General features: G+C 38.2%; 1 protein-coding gene across 1 annotated transcript; it reads right to left on the bottom strand.

Moving 5' to 3' along the window:
* Positions 1-1,494: 1,494 nt before the first annotated feature.
* gfpt2 (glutamine-fructose-6-phosphate transaminase 2) lies at positions 1,495-21,304 on the bottom strand. The gene is made up of 19 exons (XM_053648601.1): positions 21,096-21,304; positions 19,998-20,105; positions 19,299-19,394; positions 19,084-19,209; positions 16,651-16,709; positions 16,008-16,142; positions 13,309-13,370; positions 11,383-11,459; positions 10,223-10,337; positions 9,633-9,796; positions 8,361-8,456; positions 8,037-8,134; positions 7,814-7,934; positions 6,798-6,955; positions 6,585-6,699; positions 5,010-5,137; positions 4,582-4,749; positions 3,713-3,874; positions 1,495-2,441 (listed from the first exon to the last, which is right to left on the bottom strand). The coding sequence occupies exons 1-19, from the start codon at positions 21,100-21,102 to the stop codon at positions 2,397-2,399; spliced, it is 2,040 nt and encodes a 679-aa protein (XP_053504576.1). The 5' UTR covers positions 21,103-21,304; the 3' UTR covers positions 1,495-2,396.
* Positions 21,305-22,908: the final 1,604 nt, after the last annotated feature.

The following is a 22,908-nucleotide window of genomic DNA, read 5'->3' as shown; positions in this document are numbered from 1 at the left end:
TATGTTTATATGTGAACTTGCAACATTTTCCAATGATATAAATGATATAGGTTCTTCATGTTACACAGATTCTATTTATAGATTTTATATACCAACATAAATGTGATGCTCATATAGAGTCCTATCTATGATGAAATGTAATGATACTGTGTGCAGTATTTGTACAATAAATAAATGGTTAATAAATAGATAAATGGTTTATAAATGTATATTCGTATAATATGGGTTTGCCAGAACATCTGCCCCTACAGAGACCATCAGCAAAATAATTTATAGAAATGCATGGAACTAGATAAACTGCAACGGAGGACGTGGTACAGAAGCCAAGATGGTTCAACCATACAGTCACTGAACTACAGTAAGTGTTTCTATGTTTATCAGCTCTGTTCCAGCACTTTTTCAGAACTCGTTTCAGAACGCTGAAATACTTTTCTGGGCCCATATCCTAGCACCTGTCCTAGCTGGTCCTAGCTGTTTTTTTTTTATTTATTATCATTCAGTTCAATTATGTTCCAGAAGACCATTTAAATTAAGTTAGAATTATATTTTGTTAGAATGCAGAGTCTGTATGTTTATAAAATTCTTCTGACCGTTAACCTAGGATGAAACATTTCTATCCTGATGGGCGTGGTCTCTTTCAGGATGACCCTGGCCCAATATACAGGGTACAAGGCCTGACTGAATGCTCTGATGACTATGAAAATGGTGTAAATTTTATGCAATGGCTTCACAGTCACCAGATCTCAACCTAGTTAAACGTCTATGGGAGATTTTGGACTGGACTGTTAGACAGAGATCTCCACCACCATCATCAAAACACCAAGTGAGGGAATATACTTTGGAAAAATTATGTATAGTTCCAGACTTGGGTTAGAAACAAATGACGTCATATACATGCTCCAAATCTTTCATTTTAAAACTCCAATTCCAAAAAAGTTGGGACACTGTGTAAAATGTAAATAAAAACATTTTGGTGAACCTCTGCCCATGTTTACTTCTGAAAGACTCTGTCTCTCTAAGATGCACTTTTTAGACCCAATCATGTTACTGACCTGTTGGCAATTAACCTCCAGCTGTTTTAAGTAACACTTACTTTTCCAGCCTTTTGTTGCTTGGTCCCAACTTTTTTTAGACGTGTTGCGGCCATCAAATTAAAAATTAACTTATTTTTCCCTTAAAATGGTACATTTCTTCAGTTTAAACATTTGATATGTTTTCTATGTTCTATTGTGAATAACGTATGGGTTTATGAGATTTGCAAATCATTGCATTCACATTTACATTTTACACAGTGTCCCAACTTTTTTGGAATTGGGGTTGTAAATAAGTAGTGTTTGGTAGAAACTATTTTGGAAATTCATTGAATATTTGCACATTATATGAAAAGTACCATGTGGAGATTCTCTGTAGTGGCTCTTTGGTTGTCCTGGTACTTAAACAAACTTTTCAGCTGCTAGAGTAAAATCCTGAGCTCCTTATCAACACAACAACAAATCCAATTATAAATGATTTATTCATGTTTAATTAAAGTGATCACAGTTAGAAATAATAATTGTTTCCAAATAACTGATCTTCAAATGCACAACATTAATCCATAATCCCATATTTAAAAAAGTATAATAAAACTGATTTGCATTCATGAATATAAACATGAACAGAAGTAGAATATAGAAAGAATTACATAAGACTAACCAGGGACAATGAAAGCTGATGCTCAAGCTCAGGCCTAGAAACTAGAAAATAAGTTATGTATTTCCACAGAACATAAATAAATGAAATCACTTAAATCATGTAAATATTTAAAAGTAAAAAAAAAAGGAAAATAATGTACACTTAATAACACTTTGGAATGTATTCAGAATTCCTCAGTGAAAAGCCGAAAAATGATTTACTTGAACAAATAGTAAAAAAAAATGTCAAATGAGATGACTTTTTGGGATGGTGGCTTTACAGTGTTTTTCTGTGCTGTCGTCAATGGTTAAACTTTCATGTCTCATTCAGCTCTCTTTCACCGACACGACCTCGTAAGGTCTGTAGGTTCCCGTTAGCTTATACGTATTGCACATTGGTCTGAAAAAAGTAAACATTCTGCCTGGCTGTGGCTCTCTGGAAAGCCGAGCACGTTCTCCAGTGCACCGAGGTTTTAAGGCACAGTTTAGGGTTCTTTTCATTTTAGGCACGTATGGAAAGAAAGGTGATCGAATGCACATAAACAGACCACCTTCACATTGGTTCAGCTGGTTTTGGTCATAATTCATAAATATGCAAAAATTTACACACACACGCACACACACATACACACACACACACACTTACAAGTAAACACACACACTTGTAATTGCACTAGGATGGGAGATGTTCTCGATTTCATTGCTACTAGAACGTCCTATCATGGGTTACTCCACTGTCACAGATTTGGCCAGGTTCCTCGGACAGTCCACCTGATGAAGAGAGAGTACTAGATTAGCATGTGCATGTTGCAAAAAACACACTCAGGCATGTGCATTATATCATAAACTTCTTAGAGCTTACGTTCCGAAAGGAACCATTTGATGCATAATTCATCAGTGATATGTCTGTAATTCTACTTGTAATACTTCTATTTGTATCCCAAAGTACTGCAAAATTCTCAAATGTGAGTCAAAAGGTGTTCATTAATTTCTATAACAGCAGCTTGGACAGTAGTTCCAGCACAAGGTTTATATTAATACGCTCGTTCTAACATGATAAGTTTCTATAGTAACAACATACAGTACATATGGACTTGTATGGTGAAAACGCTACATAATACCTATCTACATTTTATTGTGTTTATTAAACAAACTAAAATAAAAATTTTACCTTACTTTAACATGGTAAAGGTTTCTATAAGGAGACATTTATTTAACATTTATGGATGGAGTCTTGAGTGTGAGAGCTTTCTAACAGTACGTTTTCAGCCAGTCTTCAAGAGAGAGAAATAAGAGAAGCTGGCGAGGGAATGACTGTTTCTAACTGTTATAACAACATCAGAACATGTTATGAACATCATTAAATGTAACTAAAATCTATAAAAAGTAGGATGTGTCATTCTTTAATTAATAACAAAAAGTACTTCGCAAATTACCAACAGAAAAAAGGAACAAAACACTTTTAAACATGGAGCTTTAGGAAAATAATTAACTTTGGGGTAGCATCATACCACCCTGTCGCTGATCATTCTCATATAACAGCATGATCCATTGTGTTTTATTCCTTTCATACAGTATTCCCCTACTTCCTGCCTTCTTCAAGCTTTTACTAGTCAGCTTTTACTAGTAAGTATGTTCATTTTCAGACAGATTTCAAAATGATATTGAGATTAGAATATTCACTACTAATAATCCACTGAGAGCAAATAAATATAATTTTCTCAAATTTGTCACTCAGTCAATTTCTAGACAAACGTGGATGTGTTCTGGGACCATTTATTACATACTATAAGTATGTCTAATGATTTAATCCCACTGTAGTTTTTAGTAATTCTTTCTACAATATATAATTCTTGAGGAAAAAACAAAAAAAAATACATTATAATTTTTGTATAATTCTTGAGGAAAAACCTGTCCCTCTCTCTGGCCCCATAATGGTACATGAATCACTTAACGTTTCTGCACCAGCAGAAAATGATGCTGAATAATTCCTGAATAATACAAACAGGGTTAAGATAACACATGTCAAGCTGTTGACTCACATCATATCCTCTGAGTACAGCCAGGTGGAAGGACATGAGTTGCATGGGAATGACACAGAGGATCCCCTGCAAGCAGTCTACTGTGTGGGGCAGCTCGATGGTCTTATACGCCATCTTACTACTCTCCGGGTCATCCCTGCAGCACAGGATGATGGGACGGCCCTAAGAGACAAAGATTGTTATCTTCTTGTGGAAAGATGCATTATAAAAAACATTTGGAAAGTGCATAATTGGTTGCATAATTGTCAGTGAAGTAGAACGAAGGTAAATTTTCTCCAAAATTCCTGTCAAATTCCTTTAAAATGTGCAATTGCAATGACTGTAGAATCGTTCTACTCTAGAGCAGCCATAGAAAAGGTCAACATTAGCAGCAGTGCTGCAAAACCACATTAGGTGAACATTGTGTCACTTCACACAGAGACAAGGTAAAAAAAAATTTAGCAAACATGCATGTTTTTTGTTTTAGATGTACCCACAGTAGTGTTTTTACATTGCAGACATTTAGCTAGAATTTACAGGTCTTATACCTAGGTCTTATATCTGCACTCCCATTCAGAGACTATGAACAATTTGGGCATGCCAATCAGCCTACAACGCATGTCTTTGGACTGGGGGAGGAAACCGGAGTACCCGGAGGAAACCCCCTAAGCATAGGGAGAACATGCAAACTCCACGCACACAGGGCAGAGGTGGGATTCAAGCCCCCAACCCTGGAGGTGCAAGGCAAACGTGTTAACCTCTAAGCCACCGTGCACCCCATAACAATAGTCACTTAGCAAAAAATAAATACATAAATAAAATAATCCAAAAAAAGTTTTGCATAGTACTGAACAGTCATTTTTTGTGTTTAATTTATCTGTTGGTGTTACCTGTCTGGCTGTGACCTGCTGCAGGGCATTGTGACACTTGGTGTAGCAGGAATCTCTCATGATCACCATAATGACAGGCATGTGGTGGTCAATCAGAGCCAAGGGTCCGTGCTTCAGCTCTCCAGCCAGAATGCCTTCTGAGTGCATGTACGTGATTTCCTTAATTTTCTGCAGAATGCATTATTACTTGATCATTAGTGACATTTGAATTGCCTCTGGGATTCTCATCAGTATCTAGAGTGACAATAATATTTCTTCCATTACAAGCATTACTATGCATACCTGCCTTGTTAAAATGCTTTTTAAAAGGCTTCTGAACGACTCTCTATGTGACCTTGACTACTTGAGAAGGTATGTAATTACAATTTACATTTTCATCTCATGAGTGACATGTCATTCATACTCATAAATATATATGCTGTACTCACCAGCGCCCCCTCTAGGCAGGTAGCGTAGTTGTAGCCACGACCCATAACTAACAGAGACCTCTGCTGGTAAAGCTCATTGGCTATGCTCTTGATCTGATTATCAAGAGCCAAAACCTCTTTGATCATCTCTGAATGAATATAGAGAAAGGAAAGTTGAATGTAGCTATCAAATAAAAGAAATGGCAAACTTCTCTAAATCACCATGCACTAACCTCAAAGGAAATAATTAAAGCTAAGCAGTACCATTTGAGTTTCATAAAATGCCAGGAGAAGAATATTAAACAATGAATATACAAATTAATTTGGGACTAGAGCATAATCCAGATGACTTCATATTAGGGGTGTAACATGACTGTCACGATCTCGCGGGCAGATGGTGCTGCGGCGACAATGTGCATGGACAGCTGGTGAGTGCGTGCACGTGCTTGAAGTGCGCATGGACGATAAGACTTTGTTTACAATGGACATGTGCACTTGTTTTGGTTCCTGTTCTGTCCCCACCCTGTTCAGTTATTGGCGGAGGTGCGAGGGTGTGTCGTGAAGTGTTACCAGCTGTCCGCAATTAAGGTAATTGTGACTGGTTATTTAAACCCCTCGCGCTGCTGCGCACGGCGCACGTTATTAGAGACTAATAGAGACTGAAAGGTGTAATGGTGCCACGAAGTTTCCAGGTCCTGTCTAGTTCCTTGTTCCTTGTTCATGCCATAGTTAAATGAGTGTTTCATGTCATAGTTAAATGCGAGTTTCATGTCCTAGTTAAACGAGAGTTTCATGCCATAGTTCAACGAGAGTTTCATGTCCTAGTTAAACAAGAGTTTCATGTCCTAGTTAAACGAGAGTTTCATGTCCTAGTTAAATGAGAGTTTCATGTCCTAGTTAAACGAGAGTTTCATGTCCTAGTTAAACGAGAGTTTCATGCCATAGTTCAACGAGAGTTTCATGTCCTAGTTAAACGAGAGTTTCATGTCAGGGTTAAACAAGAGTTGCATGCCTCATTTCTAGTTAAAGGATAGATGTTTAAGTTAGTTAAATGGGGTAGAGTTTCCACACCCTGCTTAAGTTTCATGTTCTTTGCTTCAGTTCTTGTTTTATGTTTAGACCTTGTTTCCCGCCTCCTCATACACTGATTTAAGTTGTAAATAAAGACTTTACTCCTGCGCTTACTTCCTGTCCAAGTCTTGTTTCGTAACAATGATGTCTCTATCTGTATCTGTATTTATTTAGTTCTCCAAATATTCCTCTCTATATCTGTATTTGGATTTATAACTGAAGTGGGCGTGTCTTAAACCACTAAACCTGATGTGTCAGGCACACAAGTTTTTATCGATAACTGTGTACCACAAAGTATAAGAAATCACATAACTATTTTATTTATGTGCAAATAATGTATGCAAATACACAATGCTATATGTAACCATGCAAGTCCTTACATTGCATCCCTTACATTAAAAAATAAAAAATAAAAAAATAAAAAAATCTTCTTGTCTTGGTTGATCAATTACATTTGGGGTAAATTGTGCGAATGAAATTTTCTACTTAACAATGCATTTTTATGGCATGTACATTTGTCTTTACCTGGCAGTCGACGAAGGCCGTCGATGATCTCCTGTCTCCTCTTCTGCAGCGAGAGCCTGTCCTCACTCATCATCAGACCAAACATGATCAGAGACACAAACTGACTAGTGTAGGCCTGCACAAGAGAACAAGACATCCTAATTACTCATTTACAGAGACAAAGAGACAAAAAGAAGGAGAAGGACCAAAAATGCGGTAGATGTTTTGTCATACCTTGGTGCTGGCTACGCCAATCTCAGGCCCGGCATTGATATGGACTCCGCAGGCAGTCTCTCTGGAAATGGAGCTGCCCACAGTGTTGGTGACGCCCACGGTGAGAGCCCCGTTCTGCTTACAATATTGCAGAGCCATCAGAGTGTCAGCTGTCTCACCTGGTTACAAACACACACACACACACATCAGCTTATTTCAGTACTACCAATATAGCTGCTACTATCATCCACTTAGTTACACTACTCTACAAACACGTGCCACAAATTTCTGCTGTTTGTTTCTTTGGTTTTTGCACTGATGCTACAAGGCTAGAGTAACTAATATGAAATGGATGTCTACCTCACCTAAAAACATTTCTGTGAATACGTGTTTGAGCTTATAAGTCTGTATTTCTGACTACAAGAAACCAAAGAATATGCTCCGTCAACTACTAGGAAAAGCCAGGAAGGCGTCTTCAACCTTGACTTCAGCATATGAAGTCAAATCAACATGGATGCTCACAGTAAATAAAATATCACTACACTACTTTAAATGCGTTTATAGTAGTGTTTACTTTAGATCAACCAACACAGACACATTAGTTGGCTATATTTACTACACTGACCATACAGTTCGCTGTTCTAAGAAGGTGAATACATCATTAAATACATCAATACACAACAAAACATGTGCTTTCATAACACTTTCATAATGTCTCCCCCCCCCACTTTGTAGCTTCAATTGCAGCATTATTCTTAAATGAGTGGTTTTATAAAATTGTAGACATTAGCCATTTCTGTATTTAACAAAGATTTAATTGTGAGAATTACATACAAAATACAAGGAGGAACAATATGTAAATGAGGTGTTTGTGTTCACTAACTGTTCTGCAAAATGAAAAAAAAAGAAAAAGAAAAAAAGCAAATGTCAGAGACTGTTAGAATAAACCGTGTCAATTAGATTAGATGTTGCCCTGAACTGTTCCTTTAATGAAATTTGATAAGAAATTATAGCCAACACAAGGTGGACTGCTGTACCTGATTGACTGATGAAAAAGCAAACATCATCTCTATAGACCGGAGTAGTGCGGTCCAGAAAGTCGCTGGCCAGCTCCACCATGACGGGCAGCTCTGTTAGTTCCTCCAGGACCTGCCGGGTCTGAGCACACACACAGAAGCATGCCGATATCAGTGAAATCAATCAAATAATACATTTTAATCCATGTGCAAGCAGAAAAAAAATATATGTTCATAGACTTACTGCAAGTCCTGCGTGAAAGCTGGTGCCACAGCCAATTATAATGAGGCGGCGGCATCTCTTGATCTCTTTCAGATGATCCTTTAAACCACCGAGCACCACTGCACACACAAGCACATGGGTTATTAAGAATACTTTCTCTACCACCTCTGTCTGAAATCGAAATATCTCCTGTGAAAGACTTGAAAAAAGTCCACACATCAAGAGAAACAGCCAGTGGCGTCAGTTTATATGAGATCCTCTAAATCACCGGGGCATTTTTAGCTCTAGCGGAAGTGTAGTGTGAATGCTCGTTCACAGCTGGTAGTGACTGGGTTCAGACTCTACCTGTGCTTGTGTCAAAGCAGATCCGGCCTCTCATGGTGTTGAAGATAGACTCGGGCTGCTCAAAGATTTCCTTCTGCATGAAGGCTTTGAAATTGCCTGAGGGAGAAAACCACGAGAGCTGGCATGAGCACACTGAACAGGTTTAATGCAGCTAGGAACATAGATATACAGAAACGGGCAGAGAGGAGGAAAGAGGGAGTGAGAAAGATACATATTACAGTTATGGTTTTAGCTTAATTTGTTTATTCATATCTTAATTTGTTTATTCATATCTGATTTGCCCTGTTGTCGATCAGTCTCTAATCTTGACCTGTAGTCCAGTTCAATATGTAATAGACAGTTATTACAGTTTTTAACAGTCACATTTAAAAAAAACATTTTGTTTGGTATTCATGGTTAAACTCCAAGACATGGGCCTGCATTCATTAAAAAACAAACAAACAAAAAAAAAACAACAGATATAAGAATTGAGAATTGAGAAATGTTTGTGACTTTATATAATGCATACACGGGGCGGTTGAAGTTTGGAAAAAAGACCAGGCAAAGTTTCAGACCAATTTCACTGATCCTGTGTCCACTGTATCCTGTACTTGGCCTGACAGGAGTGGAATTTGATGTGGTCTTCTGCTGCTGCTGCCCATCAACCTCAAGATTTGGCATGGTGTGTATTCTGAGATGCTTTTCTGATCACCACACTTGTAAAGAGAGTCTGTAGCACCAGTCTTAGAACCATTTCTCTCTGACCTCTCTCATCAACAAGTTATTTTCTCCCTCATAACTGCGGCTCACTGGAAAGGTTCTCAATACTCAAACAAACCCATCTGGCATCACCAAGTCCACGAGATTACATTTCCCCCTATTCTGATATTGGATGTGAACATTAACTGAAGCTCTTGACCTGTACCTGCATCATTTTATGCATTGCTGTTCTGCTGCCACATGATTGGCTGATTGGTTAATTGCATAAGTTATCAGATGTATAGGTGTTCCTATTAAAATGGACTGTGAGGACAGTATAATTTACTCTTCAAGTACATCCACTATTAATAAAACATTCATTCATAGTCCTTAAATGCCTGGAAGCATGAAAGTTAATCATTCTTAAGATGTAGGTCTTTGTGTGGTGGAACACCTGGTTAATGATTATAATTAATATGTTAATAATTAATAATAATTGTCCTTATTTACTTGTCCAACCCTCTGCTTGTTTGAAAAGGTCTCACTGGAGTATAGCTGTGTGAGTCTGTGTGTGTGTGTGTGTCTATTGCTGACCTTTCATAATCTGCTGTAACTCCATCTGCAGGGTCTGGATGACTCGGACAGGGTCCTCTCCAGCACTGCGGTTCATGCGGTGCAGAGACAGCTTCCCCTCCGCCACAGCTGCCATGTCATCATCCTCCAGGTAGATCACCTTATTGGTGTGCTCAATGATGGCACTGAGAACCATAGAAAGCCAGAGAGAGAGATAAAGAGAAAGAGAGAGAGCGAGAGACAGATAGTTGGAGAGAAATGTAAGCACACCTAATCGACAATAAAATAGACAAAAAAATATCAGACAGGAATTTTCTGTGTAACCGCTTTAAATCATGACTTCATAGCAATTCTGCTACAAACAGCCAAACAGGGAACACTGGTGGCAATACTGTACAATTTCTAAGCTGAAGTTGCAGTAAGATTTGGTGGCCACACAGAGGCAGCACTGAGCTTCCCTTGCATATGCATTGTATCAGTCATTTAAGATGGAATTTCATGGGTGAAGTCCCTTTTAAAAATATTCTAGCTATTGAAGCAGAGTGACTAATGACTATACTGACGTCTCCTATGACGCAGCATCGTGTGTGTGTGTGTGTGGTGTGTGTTACCTGGCATCGGAGGCGAAGTAAAACTCCACAGCCATCCTGTCATTTACAGAGTGCAGGGCATTGCTGTTATCCACCTTGTTGATGTAGTTCTTACTCTGAACATCTCTTGAGTCTCCTGTAGATAAAAATAAAAAGATGCCCAAATTACTAAAAAGAACATGACTACTAAATCATTTCTTGCAGCTAATTTACATTTAATTTAGTGTAAGAGCATGTGAGTTATACGTGGACTTTGGATTTGGAATTGGCTAAACACACACATAAAAAAATGTTTCCATATCAAATATGAAAACAAACATTTCGTGGAAATAGAGGAGATGTTTACTGAACATGCTTCGCTATGTACTTTTACACCCTCTCCTTTAACAAACATCAAAATCCGGTGTCTACAACAGTGCCGTCGTCAAGAGATGAGGCGTGAGTTTAAATCCTGGCAATGCCACAGCTGTCAGTGGACAGGAGACTGAACCTGACTGGTCCACAAGATGGCATTCCATAGAAAATGGCATATTACATGTCCGTACTGTAAATATGCTTTACAATTATTTACTGTAAATTTACAGTAAGTGCTGCCAGTACATTGCTGTAACTGTTACAGTAAATTGTTAGTAAGCGTATGTGCGATTTGTGGAGAATATTTCTGACACGTTTCCCCAAATTGAGAAAAATAAAAGAAACTGTTTGCTTGAACCTCATAATCAAACTTATTCTTCAGCTAAAGGTATCTCTCAGGACGAGGTGTGGAAAAATTTGTGGTTATGCGTTGCCAAGCTGAAAGTATTCAGCACACATTCATCCTGCTCAGGCGTGGTGTCCTAAAATCATATGGAAAAAACAAAATAGCTAGAACTGCTTATTACTGTATTAGCTCATCCTAAGATTGTTATATTGTTTCTATTTGTTTCTCAGTGATTCTTAATGCCTTTGATCTCACATTTCTGCTGGGTCCTGCACTACAACATGTTGCTGGTAACAGGTTTGCTTTCGCCAGAACCTGTGCCTACCACCATGAGTGGGAGTGAAGAGGACAATGAAATAGAGCATTAAAAATGCAACAGGACTTGTCTGGTGAGCCATGGTTAGGCATGTGTGTGTTGGGTGTGTGTGTGTATGTTTGACATAGAAGATCACATTAGCTGTGAAGGACAGTGAAGGCTCACCGTTGTACTGAATGGTGATCTCCTCAGTGGAGAGCTTATACTGGCTTCGGATACCAATGAGCAGAGGACTTCCTCTCCTAGGACGCACAAAACAGAATTTCTCAAATTCAATGAAATATTCTGTGTGATCCATGTCACAATGTATTAAAAATCAGAAGCAGACAAACAAGAAGCAGGCTGCGGGCCCTCATTAACCTATCCTTCTTAAGTCAGAGCTGATATTCTACAAACTAATCACACTAATTACTATGAAAGAAACTCATGTACAAGGATTATCAATAAACACATAGTGTCTTGACCCCTACATACTTGACCCTGGACCCATGACCCTGGTTTATGCAGTTTATTTACTCTGCATAAACGTAACTGTTTTGATATATGATATTTAGTACACTGCAATTTGGCACTACATAAATTTGGCACCAGTTTTCTTCTTCAGTGTCCTTACAGGATTTTTCTTTCATGGTTTTTCGCAACACAAGATATTAGAAACTCCTGGAGGTCCTGATATTCTGAGTGTGAATACTCGGTTAACGCCTGTGGGGAAATAAAAACTGGTTTATTTTCTCCTAACATCCGTGTTCAGATCCTTTCTCCTGGGTAAAGAAAAAGGAAATATGACACCTGCATGTGCCAAAGTGAAAAGTTTCCTCAGTACACATTCTCACAACCCATGTTGTTTGACCAGGTGTGGACTTAAAATAAGTTCAGCTGACTAAATCATGTCTACCATACCACACTGAGTTGTTAATTACTTGCTTTCAATTTAGTTGTTTACAAATGCTGAAAAGAATGAGCAGATTTCTGAACAGGATCAGTAGGAAGTGCATTCAAATGAAGTCAAATGACGGCAGGCTTATGCAGATAGGTAGAGAAGAGTGAAGGCAGCTTTACAACAAGGAATGTGGACGAAGAGAGAGAGAGGGGGGGGGGAAGCCTTTCTTTTACACTTGAACAGATTTAGCTGAAGCCAATTACACGTTCCAGGAAGCAATTTAGATTTAAGGAAAAAACTTGGACCCCCAACCCCCCTCCTCCTCCTTTTGTTAAAAGAATAAAACAGATTATCCATGCAATGACTTGCACAAGATCTCAAGAAATCAAATGACCACAACCAACAGCACACTCGTTCAGAGTGAAAGAAAGGCAGATGGGAGCGATTAACTCTGTACGTGGTCTCACTCGGCTCGCTTCCATATGTATAAATCAATATTACACTGTTTCTAAAGGGTTACAGCACAACTCTGCTTGAGTAACATGTACTCAGATGTCTGGATCTAGTACCGTTTTGATGGAAGTGAATGGAGTGATTTTAAATAAACACATTCACCATGAGGATGTAGCAACAGTAAGTCTTAGGCTATCAAACTGCCATTTTTAATTTATTGCCTGCTAGTTTATATAGAAATCATCTTGCGTCAGTATTGAATTGCTGCATTAACCCTTACCTGTCTGTATTTCCCACTATTCTAACTTCCTACATTTTGCTATTAGTTTTATTGCAGTTCCTGAATAATTCATATCCTTTAAGGGAGTTAAAAGTATAGTCAATTATATTTGAAACCAAAACATCTGTCTCTTTGGTTCTATCAAAGCCACACCTATAAAACACACATACTGTCCTGACCGCTAGTGTAACCTGATTGACAGGCGAGTAGAGACGCCTCTTGGTCCTGACTGGTTGGATACTTGTGGGCCACATTGTTTGTTTTTGATTCCTGTTTTACAGAACCAGAGTTGGCCAAATAATTATTATCAGCTGACAGAATGTTAGAAAAACTATACCAAATATTAAGAAATGTTAAAGCTTCTGTGGTTTGCTCATCTACAGGATGCAAGAAACATAATATAGTGAGAGTGAAATACAGTGAGTGGGTTAAAAAAATAAAAGTTTAAGCATTTCTTAAACACTGTATCGCTACAGACCTGGTGACGACAGCCTGTCCTGGGAAGTGAATACTTTTGAAAACGAGAGCATAAGACCCCTCCTGCGGACAAAAATAAAAGATAGTTATTAGAACACTCCTACAAATGAGACTTGATTACACACATATTAAATCTAAACAGAAATGCGTCTTCACAGATTCTTGCTTTTAACGTTAAGGTCTTGCCACGGAGCACTACCGTGCTGGAGCGAGGAGGTCAGGGGCCGAACGAGACGTGCTGAGAGAACAGAAAGCCACAGTGAACCTTGAGGGAAGGAGGAATATATCAGCCCTGTGTGCTGTGTGCTTCTTATACACTGAACGTGTGCATTCATTAAGAGAGAAACCCACAAGCGCAAACATACACACATGCACGCACGCACGCACGCACACAAACACTCACACACACCTCTGAAGTCATCCAGGTCCTTTTTGAAATGTTTAGTAGTAGCAAAGATTTTTTCCTACATGAATGTAACTTCTTAAATGTGGGAGAAACTAATTAGGCAGTTTGTTCATGATGATGAGTGTTTGTGGTATCCGTGTGGATTGAACGCTTTAAATATAGTTGACAAAGTTAAAATGTACAGGAATGCGATTTATTTAATTATTTACATAAATAAAAAATCTTGGTATTATGAGACTTATAGCAAGTACAGTTCTTGTAAGGTCTCAATAAAAACATAAGGAGTAACTGTTTTGTTTTTTTTTTTAAGTGAGTGAAAGTACAAGTATAAATTTTTACATTTAAATGTTAAGTACAAATCCTCTGAAGTTATACTAAAGTATATTATACACTTTCCACCTCTGGACAAACATATTATGTCTCCTGGTTAAACTAAGCATACTGCTTGCATATTTACGACCGTCTTATGGCCACTATGTGCCTTGTGATATATTAAAACAAACTGATGTTTCACAGTTAAAGACTGACCTGAAATCTTTGCTAGAACATCAGTTTTTCAGTTTATCATTGCTGCCTTGATTGATTTAAATTGTTGCCTTGTAATCGATGCATCAATCCAAATTGTCCAATCATCACATCCCTATTGTCTACACTCATAGTCACTCATAGTAAAAAGTATAGGACTGAATATACTATATATATATACACCCGTTGTACATTGTTAAATAGTACACTTTTTAACTGTAGCTGAAACTATTCGATTTTCATGCCATTTTCTCCTAATTTTCATAATTCTTGCTAGCTCTCCCCTATGAGACCTTGGAGTATGAAAGTTAGCAAAGATTTCCAAAGATTTCAAGACACATGAAGACAACCAGTGCATATTTACATATTTGCTCATGCTAGATCAGAGGAAAAGTGCTATCTACCCTCTTCCACATACATGAGCTCAGAGATGGCCAGGATTGTTAAGTGTCTCTGTGATTGATAGGGGAGAGTGTAAAGTACAGCCAATTTTCCCATGGATGGATGTGGCAACATCAGGATTCGAACTGCCCCACATCTCCTGAAAATAGTTTGGACACTCTTCTGTTACACCCCCTTAATGTGGTTACCTTTATCAAATCTGAATATTGTATCAGGAAATCATGAAAATATCTTTATGTATTATGTTTGAGTTTTGCCATTCATCATGTCAAAAATTATGACCTTTACACCCACACACACCTACACACACAAGAAAAAAAAACATCGCTCGAACATGAACACTGAATTCACAGTCTGTTTCTACTCAGACCGAAACTCTTTTTCCTCTATCCTTCCCTCTGGCCCCTCTAACGCCAAAGAGTCCTCCATGAGCCCAGCTTGCTGCTACAAGGAAGACAAAAGGCCTATAAAACCCGCATACTCCAGGCAGCTCCAAACCACTATTGCTTTTTCATCTCATCGAATTTCAAAGCTAACCCAAGAAGACTCGGCCAAGTGCAATTTAGATAATGAATTCGTTTTATAGGAGAAGCCATAAAGCATTATAAGTGTTTTTTAGTGATATGGAGAAAAGGGGAAAGTCAAACAGGTCTCAGCTGATACGGCAAGCTTCTCTTTATAAACTAATGACAAATGCCAGATTCCAGTTCCTGGATAACAAGGATATGGATATCGCCGTGGCACAGTTAAACAATGCTCTTACAGGAGACATTTACTTAGATACGTGGACTCTGGAACCTTCTGAAAAAACGTTATGGTCCTGAAGTGTGTCCAAAGGTAGTAATGATGACTGATAAAGCCTTGCATGCTTATTACAATACAGAATAAATACTATGAGGGAAGAGTTTAGTGATTTACGCTCAGTGTGGTTTGGACATTAAACCAAATCAACAAATCAACACTAACAATAAATTAAATGTTCAAATAGTTTTAGAAAGTCAAATTTTACATATATAATGTGAAAGGTAATGTTGACACAATATGTATCATTCTAATCCACAGTGAATTATTATAACCTATATATACAGAAGGCTATAAACCTGGTAATAACCCCCCTGTAATAAAGAGCTACTACGGAACTATCTTTACCTCATAAAAACGCACGTACGCGCACACACACACACACACACACACACACACACACACACGCACACACACACGCACACACACACACACACACACACAGAAACTGAGCAACAACTGGACTTCGTTCCCAATATTATGAGCAAAAAGTCCCAGAGGAGCCTGAGTAAGACTCACACACATGCGAACACATACACACACAGACGTACAGTCGTATTGCTTACCAGCTGCTTGATGACACGCTCCACCAGGGTGGAGAAGGACACATAATCTCTCTCACGGTTGTCATAAAGATACTTGATCAGCTTGGGGATAACTTCAGTGTCTGTCTCTGACTCAAACTCATAGCCTTTGGAGATCTGACAAAAGGGTGGGATCCGGCAGTGTCATGGTTACACATACAAGCAAACACAAAGGACAAAGTTTTGTTTTGAAGAAAACAAAATGGTCTCACTATGGATTCTGAGGATTAAACTATAATAACTACATTAATCTGTATTGGTCAGATAAGATAGTAACTTAATCCCCTCCCCCACCCCCAGAGAGACTTAGGTTTGTCCATTGTGTATTAACACATTGTTTTCTGTTACTATAGCCTCCTCATATGAGGTTTGGGGTATGGGACAAATGTTTTGTTGAGAGATGAAGAAAGAGCCATATGGCTTGCTGGATTAGTCATCTGTTCAACTTTTAGGCCAAGTCTGGCATAACTTTATCCACAGGGGGGAAAAATTAGGATTACTACATCTTTCTCACAGACAATTTTGTTCACAACTTCCTTAGTTAAGCTCAGACTTCTTACTCAAAAGATGTTTTTCTGCTGAATTAATTCAAAGCGTGTGTGCAAACTGTGAAAATTTCACTCACCAGAAACGCTTTCAGTTCTTTGTAGTTAGTGATAATGCCATTGTGGATCACCACAAACTCTACAAAGAGAAAAGTAGACATTATTAATGAATGAATGAATGAATTGATAGCTGTCAATGCATAACCTGATCTTGTCTCTTGTTCCATTACTAGTGGGTTTTCTTTTTTTTTACAAAAAGTTTGGCCCCACTTTAGTTTTCAAAATTGGTTAGAACAAAATAAAAGAACGGTTAATAATGTTCTATAGACAGGGTCAAGAGTTTGCAGTCCTCTGCATAGAGTGAAAGATATTTTCTTTCAATATGATGCTACAGATTACCACAGTGATCAGAAGCTATTAGCTCAGAACATCCTTCTTTTCAGTGTGATTTGATGCTTGCAAAACCGTAGAAAAAATAATTTATATACAGACTTTCCTGCAGCTGAAAACCTGGATATAGTGGCTAGCTAACATCATGTATTCTGGTGACAAAATTTAGGCCTATATTTTCTTGAAATCCCACAGGGAGGAAAAATAACTTTGTTAACCAGTTTCGATGATACTGAATGAAAAAATTCAGTTTTTTTTGGTCATTCCTTGTTTTTTTTTGTTTGTTTGTTTTTTTATCCCTGGTCAAAGCCCATCCTTCTGCTTCTGTATCAGATACAAAACATACTTGTCTACCAAAGACTAGTGAAAGATCACCAAAAGTCAACATGTTTTGCTTCTGCATGTCAAGTAAATCTCTTTCAAACACATTTAACATCTTTATTTAACATTAAGACATTTAAAGTCCAGCATCAAGCGACGGAAATTAAGAAATGTAATTTGTAATGATTAATCACAAAGCATTTATTTTTTTAACACTGCCTGTGACTCATTCATTTTATTCATACAGTCTGGGAGATTATTCATTCATTAGAGTATGGAGCTTTAGATAGGTACTTTCTCATTAAAGGTAAGTAAATATATCCTGCACTGTTAAAGATTATTATAAACATGCGTTACTATGGCATACATTCAAACAGTGAGACGAAATAAGCTTAGTGTGTGAACAGCCTTTTTTAATTGCATTGGTGTTAAAATGAGAGATGATGGTTCTGACACTTCAGTGTGCTTTAAACTTCTTTTCAGTGCTCCATCGCCTTGCATTCAAACATATGCAGAGCAAAAACAAAACAAAATATACGAGATACGAGACGTTACAGAACAGCCAAAGACTTTTTTACCATTAAGTTATGTCAAGGGCACAAACACAACAGGCCTTATAAAGGCATGTTCAGCAACTCTGAATAAAAGGACATGCCCTCTCCAGTGACAATGTCAGTATGGTTTGAACTCTGATGTTTTTCATAATAAATGCTGCTGGAATCAGGCTCAACAAGTTATGATGGAATGCCTCTCCTCACCTTCATAACTTAATTAATCATACGCACCCACTGTACACACTAATACTTTTTTAATTACAAAATCACTAGGGCAAAGGCTTGGGGATTATTTCGTAGTTTGTCAATGCAAAGTCTATCTACGACATCTGTAGTGTATAATGTGCAGTTACTGTGAAAAAGAACATAATAAAATAGACATTTAATCAAATCTCACTGTTAGGGAGTTGTTGGGGTGGTCAGTAAACATTTCTGTATTTTTGTGAAATGCTTTCATTAATTCTTACGTCAAAGATATCTATAAATGAAGTTTTAAAGCTGTACAAGTTGTCCTTATTGAATTTTTTTGTAACCAAAAACTCATCATACTGTAGCTACACATTAGAATAGAAATACCGCCATTTATTCCTGTCCGAACATGGGTATAAGCTGCGTAAGCTATTTTTTTATTGCTCTATAACTCAACAACTGCCCTTAGACTTACATTATAAACATGTTTTAAGTTGTCTGAGTTTTCTTTGATTAGTCTGTACAGGAAAATGTGTTAAAATTGTATATGGTAATGAGATATGCTGTAGTTAAGTGATATTAAGTTTGTCATCAAGAGTAAGCATGTTTCAGGGATGTATGATGCTACCTTTAGGTCATTAAGAGCATAGGTTAAGTGCTGTTTCTATTTTGATTGATATGTCCTGCTTGGGAAAGTAGTTGGGATGTTAAATCAGTAACTCTAAATGCTTCTTCTGCCCGAGGCTGTCTAATGGACTCTTTCTGCTTTCTGCCCATTTATTTGCTTAGGTCAGCTGTCACATCTGCACTGAACTAGGCCCAGCTGTTGTCTTTTATGTTGGCTCTGATCTGTTGAGGCTGAGGATGTGTAGACTTCCCTGAGTTACAATGAGTAGTGTGGCCCAACAAATGACTATATAATGGCTGTTCGGATGACCTTCCAGATGTTACACTCCCAGTAATTATTGGTAATTAATGATTAGTTTTCTAGATACAAATAATGTGATGGTGAATTTGTGTTTTCTGAAATCTCAACTTGCTAGTGCTAGTGTGTATTACCATTGTTCTTGTCAGAGCGCTGAGGGTGGCTGTTGACCGCGCTGGGTTCTCCATGTGTCGCCCAGCGAGTGTGAGCAATGCCAAAGTGTGTGTCCATTTCCATTTCCAAATCAATCGCGTCATTCTCTGACAAGACCAAGAAAAGTTGATACAAATACGGATTAGGAGTTGGTGATAAAGTAATCAGAATGAAAGTAAACAAGATCTAGACTCACTGTACAGCTCCTCATCCAGCGCTTTCACTTTTCCCTTCTTCTTAAACAGGCAGATGCTTTGTTTGTCATTTTTCCCAGTACTATCCACCGCAATACCTGAACAAAACAGACAGTCAGATCATAAAAAAACAAAAACAAAAACGGAAGAGACATTTGTTCACACATAGCTTAAAGCAATACTCAAACATTTACCAGCCTATCTATGTCATCTGTACTATTTGGGTAATTAGCAAGGACAATAATTTCAACATGTACTGTTATGAGGGGGAAAAAATACAAAAAAACACGTTTGCTCAAAATTCACTCAGAATGGAAGTCTAAGGGCAGTTGCAAGGGCAGTCAATAAACATCTACTTGAAACATTTTTGGAGGAATCGGTACAATTTGTCGTGTTGTTTATTGCTTGTAGTAAACAGGTTGTTCTCAGAGCTCAGTGTTGTTTTCTCAGTGTTCCTGCACTCTAGAAATGTAATAGATACACATTAGGTTCAACCCCAAAACCCTAAAGTATTCGTTTAAATCTCCACTCAAACGGATCAGCCGACTACTTCTCATTTAGCAACAGGAGAAATGGAGCACTTGGGCCTCCTTGCTGCCAAAAGCACATGAAACAGGCCCTCTGTTTCAGCTCTGAGTCGTATCTGTTACGAGCAGAACACACTGCCGGGACATTCAGTGATCTGGGAGGAGCTGGCTCACCTGCAGAGTCATAACCTCGGTACTCCAGCCTCTCCAGTCCCTTCACGAGTATAGTTAAGATCTCCTTCCTCGTCCGGGGAACTCTGTAGTTTAGGTAGGCAAAAATCCCTGGGGGGAGGTTGAGAGAAAGGAGGGAGGAAATGTTAATGGATGTCAGATACAGGTGAAAGTGCTTCCTGGGCATGTTGCAGATGAATGAATAAGAGAAATGGAGGTGTTTCATGTGTATCACAGGTGATAATGTTGTGAGGTAAGGAAAAAGACAGGATTTCGACCAAATCTAAAGTAATACATGATTTAGAATTTACTTTAGAGCTTTTTTAGGGCGGAAGAGAAAACAAGGAGACTTTTCATGCAGCCACGTAGCTTGTATACTGTATGTGTAGCACTGGGGAGCTCGCGCAGAACCACCGCGGTTAAACAGAGGCTCTTCCTGAAAGCACGGTTTATCTGTAGCGCAGACATTTTAGGGGCGTGGCTTTTACACACAGCGGTAACTGCACCGAAAGCGAACAACGTTCTTTTAAGAAACTATATGATTGCTGTTTTTGCTGTTGTCTGTTGTCTAATACATTTTTAAAACGTGTACATGGTTCATTTCACAGAGGTAGTCTGACACCAATATATTTCATATTTTACTTCATCTTAAGGCTGAAATAAAAACATTTTGAAATGTTAAACATTTTAACGTAATTAGTGTAATTTTAACGTAAATAACGTAACTCTTCAACGTTATTGGATCTGTAAATATAACTGGGCAAGGAGGCAATATTTAATCCATTATAAACTGTGAGACAATCAAACCCGGTCAGATCAGATCACAGGGACAGAACCGGATCTGTCACTGTTCACACTAACATGTTCCCAGCATGAGTGATGTTACAGAACTCAGATCATTTCATTAACTAACATCATTTGATGCTAATGACAAGTCTCTCTCTATAACTCTACAGCTGATTATTAGGCTACATGTTGTTGTTTTGTTGTTTGTTTGTTTTTGTTTTGTTTTCCACAAGCGGCATTATACACAACTTCAACAGCTGGGTCTTTCTCTATATATGATAAATAACAACAACAAAAAAATATTCCCTCACTTACCACACATCGTAATTCAGTCCTCTTTTCAAACCAAGTGGAATAAATCGCTCCTTCAAGTCAGTTTCTGTTTTTCACACACGTACTCACACACACACACACGTACACACACACGCACTCGGATAAAAACTCCAACACGCACATCGTCTGTTCAGTTTATAAGCGAGGCTGCTCCACCTCTGTAGAGCGTTGAGTCACCATGTCAACGATGGACACGCCCACTTCTGCTCTAAACTAGGAATGTATTAACAAAACAACAGCAAAAAAATTTTTTTACAACAACGAGGCGTAATGACGTCAGCGCGCACGGCCGCGCCCAAGGCATAATAACGTGATCGTCCAAACCGTGTATGTTAATGCCTTGATTATTATTATTATTATTATTATTATTATTATTATTATTATTGTATTCAGGGTGGAAATCACAACTACAGATGATCAAAGTTGTTACATTTATTATTGAGTTTTTAAAATTATTAGTAGCGGTAGGTGTAGTATTCGTTTGTGAATGATGATGATGATGATGATGATGATGATAATACCTCGCACCTCCTGGGTTGAGGGTTCAAATCCCGCATCCGCCCTGTGTGTGCAGAGTTTACATGTTCTCCCTGTGTTTTTGGGGTTTGTAAGCTGACTGGTATTTCCAAATTGTCTGTAGTGTATGATTGTGTCCTGCAATGGGTTGGCACCCTATCCAGGGTGTCCTCTGCCTTGTGCCCCAAGATCCCTGTGATAGGCTCCATGCTCCTCTACCCTGTGTTAGATAAGAGATATGGAAAATGGAATGATGGATGGATGATGATGTAGATAAGTGCTATTTTAAGTATCAGAGTTATGGCCAAATCACCATGCTAGACTATGTACACTACAGTTTAAAAATATAAACGTTTTTTTACACACCATTCCTCTGTCTTGCCTTAACATATTTATGAGTGTTGCATTGATTCATTTCAATCGTCACCTTATAAATTGTTGCAGAAATGCACAAACCTTACACACTCACTGACGTTCAGTAAATGCTTTATCCTGATCTGGGTCATGTTGGGTCTGGAGCCTATTTCAGGAAAACTAGGGCTAAGGCCTAAATACACCCTGGATGAGACACGACACACATATTTACACAAAGAGGCACCTGATCATAGCAAATCCACATACTGAGGTGGGAGGAAACTTGTAGGAAACCCAAACAAGGTGAACATGCACAGAAACTCCACTCAGGATCGAACTGGGGAACCCTGGAGCCATAGTGCTGCCGAATCCAAACCTGATGGACCTAATGCGGTTCTGTCGGTGGAATGTTCAGGAATTGAAAGCTCTACAGCTCAAAATCTTTAAATTATGTGCTCAAATTATGCAGAGGGGTGTCAGCGGAATTTATCTGATGCTTATTTTAATGGCAACCCTGACTGCAAAAAGCTTTTGAACCCCTTTGATAATAGTTTGATAGTTCTATCAAACTACCATCTGATACCACCAAGGGATTTATCATTGCCTCATCTATCAATTACATCTTCCTCATGGCCCTGCAACTACTGTACACTCATTCAAGAAGGGTACATCTAGAACCTTTAAAGTTTCTTATGCTAGAACCTCTCTGTAACCCCAAAATGTTCTATGTAGAACCTTATAGATGGTTTCTCTATTGGAAAAAGATTCAAGTAGGAAATAAAAACCTTTAGCTCTACATAGAACCCCTTGAGAACCTTTAAATCATGTACCCATCATAATACATATGAACATAATCCACTTATTCAAATATTAGGCTAATTCTTTAAATGTGTGTAATTATATTGTGAGTCTTTTATTCCATTAT

The sequence above is a fragment of the Ictalurus furcatus genome, chromosome 18 (assembly GCF_023375685.1).
Source record: "Ictalurus furcatus strain D&B chromosome 18, Billie_1.0, whole genome shotgun sequence".
NCBI lineage: Eukaryota > Metazoa > Chordata > Actinopteri > Siluriformes > Ictaluridae > Ictalurus > Ictalurus furcatus.
Note: the sequence above shows the minus strand (reverse complement) of the source record. Positions and strands in the feature narration are given on the sequence as shown.